The sequence below is a fragment of the Pteropus medius genome, unplaced genomic scaffold (genome assembly GCF_902729225.1).
Source record: "Pteropus medius unplaced genomic scaffold, Ma_sr-lr_union100, whole genome shotgun sequence".
In the NCBI taxonomy this organism is placed as follows: Eukaryota; Metazoa; Chordata; class Mammalia; order Chiroptera; family Pteropodidae; genus Pteropus; species Pteropus medius.
Genome location: NW_024345601.1, coordinates 14,312,593 through 14,318,592, shown reverse-complemented (window position 1 = coordinate 14,318,592; position 6,000 = coordinate 14,312,593). Strand labels below are relative to the sequence as shown.

The 6,000-nt window shown below is 40.3% G+C and overlaps 1 protein-coding gene across 1 annotated transcript in view; it reads left to right on the top strand.

The window, feature by feature from the left end:
* The window catches only part of NCKAP5 (NCK associated protein 5), a 744,993-nt gene that overhangs the window by 679,596 nt on the left and 59,397 nt on the right, over window positions 1-6,000 (top strand). Inside the window, 1 exon segment of the mRNA XM_039874581.1 lies at window positions 2,539-2,727. Within this exon segment, the coding sequence (XP_039730515.1) occupies window positions 2,539-2,727 (189 nt within the window).

The following is a 6,000-nucleotide window of genomic DNA, read 5'->3' as shown; positions in this document are numbered from 1 at the left end:
CAGGTAGGCTCAGACCATTCCCTTGGTCCTGCTCAGCATAGCCCAGGTCAGACTGTGAGATGACACAACATGGTACCATGAAATCCGCACAAGAGGTAGACCCCTCTCATAGCTTCTGCTAGGAGCTTCCTACTCAAAGCACAGGTCCTGGACCAGCAGCATCAAAGCACCTGAGATTTTGTTAAAAATATTATATCTCAGGTCCCACCTCAGAGTTACTGAATCAGAATCTACATTGAACAAGATCCCGGATGATTCATGTGCACATTCAAGTATAAAAAGCCTGTCTTAGTCGATACCTCTCTGCTTAACCACCCCTAACCCTACCTGCCTCCATGACATTTATGGGTGTTTTCTACCTCTCTGAAGTATCGTTCATCATATTTGGACATCTCAAGTTCAAGGTCAAGGGAGGAGCAGCAGTTCCTTCCTCCTCCAGCTCATCATCCAAGCTCTAATTTTCTGTCATCTTAATCCAGCATCTATACCATAAGTATACACATGGGCAATGACTGGGCAAGGATGCTTAAAAGAGGCCTGGGAATTGAGTGATTGAGTTAAGTTGTAAAGATAGGTATAGTTTCTATAGGTGTAGTGGGAAGAGATAGGTGGGAAAAACATAAGCTTCAGTACCTTGGGAAAAGGTAGAATATAAACTATAACTGAAAGCCATGCAGAGTATGAAAAAGGTCATTGGAGAAATTTAAATCTGGATGGTCTTGCAGGACACAGACATAATCTCTCTCTGGATAGTACACATATCGTTCAGAGTAGAGGTAGTCCTAAATAAAACCACCACCCTGCTTACCCAAACGACAAAATATGAGAGAACGGGATGGAAGAAATAGCACACAAGTAGAAGTGGAACATGATGTGATGTTTCTGAGAGTTCGTTCAGGGCATGTTCCGGATGTCCGTGAGGAGTGAAGCCTAAATGCCTGGTGTTCCAGTGCAATAGGACCAGTGGCTGGAGGCATCAGCTGAGATACTAATATGAACTCCCCTTAATTAAGTTACACCCAGCAATAAACGAGGTCATAAATCCATAGATATAACTGAAAACTGGATTTTTAAGACAATTTTCTCCTTTCAATATTTAGAGCCAAATTTCAGGGGGTGGGGAATAGAATAGTAAAATTTCTTGGCATTTTTAAATCACTTAAACTGATTGTTATATGGCAAAAATGAAGAATCAATAGCAAGGCAGACCTAACATTGGAAATCTAACATTATTAAGGATTATGGATATTTGTTAGAAAGCAAATGAAACATACTTTCTGTATGCTTCTGTAGAGCTTTCATATTTACCACAAGTGCTCTCACAATAGCATTCTCTTTCTTCTCTAAGCCGGTGGTTAGTCACCGTCAGTTGGAATTGCATTTGGAGAACACTGATAAGTACTCAGGTAGTAAAGGCACCCATAAAGTGTCAATAAATTGCATAAGTAAGAAACTTTGCCACTCTGCAAGTGACACAAAGACAGATGGTTCCCCATTGAAGAGTTTCTGAGACAAAGCTTTATATAGATAGGAGACGGGAATTAGACGGTAATGGAGAGATTCTATTCCCATGGTCAGGATGCTAAATTAATTTAGCCTGTCCAGTTTGTGGAGCTTCATCTGTTACATTAGGAGCCTATAAAGTGGCTGTCAACATGTGCTGGGATGTTTACTACTTTGTCACCCATGCCTCAGGCAGACCTACTAGAATTTGAACCACCTGAATCTTACACACGGGGTCCAGATCTATTTAATATGAGAGTCATTACCATTTGGACAGCCAACTGATAAGAAAAGTCCCATTATCTTTTAAAACAGAATCTCATTAGTCCTGAGTTTGGTGTTCCATTGTACATGGCTTCCTGGAAGGTGGTAGAGCAATGCTCCGGGCTTTTGATTCCTGCCTTAGAATGATGCATCATAGCCGTAAGGAACCATAGGAGTAATCTGGTATAACTTCCCCACTCTACAAATGAAAACATTAAGGTCCATGGAAGTTAAACATTTTGTTTGCTCAAGATCTTCTGTCTAGTGGCAGTGTTTATCCAGGTCTCTAGACTCCCATTCTAGTGCTCATTCTTTTGAACTCTAGCCAAAGACGCTAATGTATCTTCTTCCTTTTGTAGCATTAGAGTCATGCATTGATATTGATCTGATTCTTCCAACAGTATGACTGGATAAAATGGGAAACTACCACTGTGATACTTCCACTTAATGATGATTGTAGCTCTCAATAATTAAACACCTATTTAGTCCAGATATTGTGCTCTATGCTTCCCATCTAGAACCTCACTTAGTCCTTGCAGTAAACTACAATGTAGGCAATGATATCATTATTCATTTTTTAAAAGAAAAATGTAGCTCTAAGAAATTAATTTCCTCTAGCATGTTAGTAAGAGGCAGAGCAAAGATTTGAATCCCTAGTTTGTCTGACTCTAAAGTCTGTTCCCTAAATACTAGGCTATATTCCCTTCAACCTCACTATGAAGTCGACTTGATATTTACTCTCCTCCAAACAGAGCTTTCCTACTTTTTCAGGAATGCCAGCTGAATGCAAAATCAAGAACCCCTGCTTTGACATGCCCTGGCTTGGGGGTTGTCATCCCTGGTCATCTCTGTTCTCGAAATAGCTGCAGCAGCAGTGAACTGTCTCTTTCGAGCACCTGCAGCGAGTACTCCAGTGGCTCCTCCTACACCTGGCATGAAGGGAAGAACCTCACAAAAAGGGTAAGACTTCCTTTCAAGGTGCTTTTGCATCAGGGTGAACCAGAAAAATAATCTTCTGATAGGAAGGCAGAAGGGAGAAGAGAGGGAACAAGCAGAAGGAAACGACCATTCGCTGAGTACCTGTTCATTTACTCCTCATAAAAACTATATTATTCTACCAATTATATAGGGAGGGGGAACTTGCTCAAAAGGTTACTTGCCAGAAGTCACACAGCAAGTGAGGGATGATAATTTGATCCCAAATGATTTGGACGTCATGGAAGGGAATTGGGGAGAGAAAGATATTTTCCTTCTGTGCATCATTGGTGGAGCCCACTGAGTTTACAGATTTCTGTTAATCTGGAACCCAGAGCCTTGGCCTAATGGAACTGGCCACACTTCAGACTAACTCAGACATTTCCCATTAGTTTTATGGAGATTCTCTATCACTATAATAGAGAGACTTGTTACTGTTCACTGCAAATGAGAGTCAGCGAGACCACTTGCCAAGCTATTCCTGACCGAGCATCCCATGAGAACTCAAAGAGAATGGTTTTTGTTGTTGTTGTTGTTTTGTTTTGTTTATTTCTTCTAGAGAATAGGGAGAGTGGTGAATTATGTCAATAAATGGCCAAAAGTTTTGGAAGTCTCATTCACTTAGTAGGAATTTACTGCTCAAAAATAGCATGTATTATATTGACCTCCTCTACTCAATTCTGTAGCCTCATAAAACACTGACTGACTATAAATTGGAAGGCAGGACAGTAGAGAGAGAAAATACCATGGTAGATGACAGGCATCATGGCTCAGCAAAGGCCGGCATGTTCCTATTTAAATGTGAGCCGTTCCTTTACCAGGTTTTTAATTAACCCCTACTGCTAGAATGTTTTCCATCTACAGAGTGGGCTCACACAACTGATCATTCCTGCGTGCTTTGAACAAACATTTTTGCAAAGTGGTATAAGCCAAGTATTTGAAATAGCTTTTTTGAAGTTTCCCAATGTTGAGGAAAAGCGGAGTACATGAGAATAGAAATCTCAAATCAGACCATTTGGAGGACCTGTTTCTATTATTCTCATGAATTTAGTTTACAACTTCAGAAGCATAGTAACCAGGAAAATTCCATAACTGCCAGAAAATATTGGTTAGTGGCTAGCTTTGTTATACTCTGAACAAGAACTCAGAAAAAGATTTCAAATTTGAATTTATTTCCTTGGGCTCGGACTTCCAAAGTAAGGAGCCTGGTGCGTTATCAAAATTGTTCCTTCTAAGGAGACGTTTGAAATTCTGAATAATGACTTCTAGGAGCCTGGCTCTTAACAGACCAGGAGAATGGTCAGGGATGTCCTTTCTCTTTGTCTGTGACTATCACTGACTCTCAGCGCCTCTTGCTCTACTGTCTTCATTCTCACACCTCTTCTCTCCCTTTCAGAGCCTTTTTTCTTTTCTTTCTTCCTCTCTCTCTAACTCTCTCTCTCTCTCTCTCCTGAAATTCTTCTAATTTGAGCAATCCTTGATTTTTAGGGAAACCTCTTCCCTGAAAAAGGACCAATAAGGTTCTTAAGACACTTCATACACACAGTCAAGTGACCATCATCTGGAGATTTAATGGGGTCTGGATCAGAATGGTCAGAGTGCCAGCACAGCTGTCACATCTCACAGAGAAGGGTCCCAGTGGTCAGGGATCCTGCAAACTAGACCCAGTCTTGTAAAGATATTCTAAATTTATATTATTTAATAAACTTATATAGTTTTTACTATGTACCAGGTACTCCGTTAGTATTAACTTACATAATAAATTTATATAATATGAATTTGAATGTGAATACAATATTAACTTACATATTAATAAATACATGGCCAGTAGCTTCTTTATAGTTCACAAGTATTTTTTTAGTACTGTTTTGTTTAGAAACAGAAAGGAAGCCCTCATGACATGCATCAGCCTGTCCTGCGTGGAGCATCTGACTCTAATAAATGAGTAATTACCACACGCCGCACAGCTTTGTTAGCACTTCATAAGAAGTAGCTCATTCAGTGTTCAGGATAGCTTGTCAAATAGGTTCTCCAACCACCCCATTTTTGGATGAGGAAACCGAGATGCTGAGAAATTAAGGAACTAGCCCAAGATCTTATAGGTAGTAAGTGGCGGAGCTGGGCAGTTGGTTCTATAACCTTCTCTCTTAAACATTCGGCTATACCGGCCTTATTGAATCGGCCTAAAACTTGGAGTTGTTCCAATCGCTGGGATGTATTAGTTTCCATTAAAACCAAGAATGTCCTTAAAAAAAAAAAAAAAAGTATAGAACTGTTGTCCAGCCAAGAAATAGAAAAGGACTCTGAACATTAAACCCGGGCCCCTACCTTAGCAGCTTCTTTCAACCAACTCTCCCCAAATCAATGCTCTTCCAGGTTTCCAGCAAAATGAAGCTGCCTGTGGGAAATGCAGGGTCCTCCCCACTGTCTCTCCATAGGGATTCATTCATGCTTTTTTTTTTCCCAAGTTTCAAGATTATGCCACACTTTTTACAGGTTATTAAATACCATAACTTCCTATGGAAAACTGATTGAGGAATGCGGCTTGTCTCACCAGGCAGAGAGCCTGGGCCCTGGGAGGTCTGCATCCGCTGGCCCTGGGATGGATTAAACCACAGTGTGGGCAGGCTCTGGAGAGGCAGAAAAGAGGTGGGCGGGCAGAGTCTGAGTACATCTTCTATGGGCTGAACAAATTGGCCTTTCTCAAGCTCTTGCAGGGTCATTTGGCCTGGCTTCTCTTCTTCTTTGTGAATGTGACTATCGATATCATGGAAATTCTTAGAAATGCAAGCCATAGCAGTCGCTCACTGGTTGGTCTATAATACTCGGACTCACTAATGGGATTTCTTATGATTTCCAAAGGAGTTTTTAATAGCACAGAGGAAGAGGATGGAGAAGGAGAAGCATCACCAAATAGCATCTATCTACAGCAACTATGACCCTAAAGAATTTTCTAAAGAAAATTTATAATTTGAAAAAAAGAAAATATAACAAATAAAGACAAATAAACAACATATATTGTTGATAGCAAGAGTAATTTTTATGAAGATGTCTTAGATGTAAGCAAATGTGCACAGCTTACTAAAAAGCTGAGATTCCAATGTAAGTTTTTAATGTATTTTCAACCTCTGCATATGAGCACATGGTTAGTATTCAGAGTTAGGGGACTGAGGGGCAGCTGCTGTATAAGTGCCAGTGGGAACTGCACTTTTAGTCAAGACAGAGTACACATCTGAAACCACCAGATTCATTAATTGA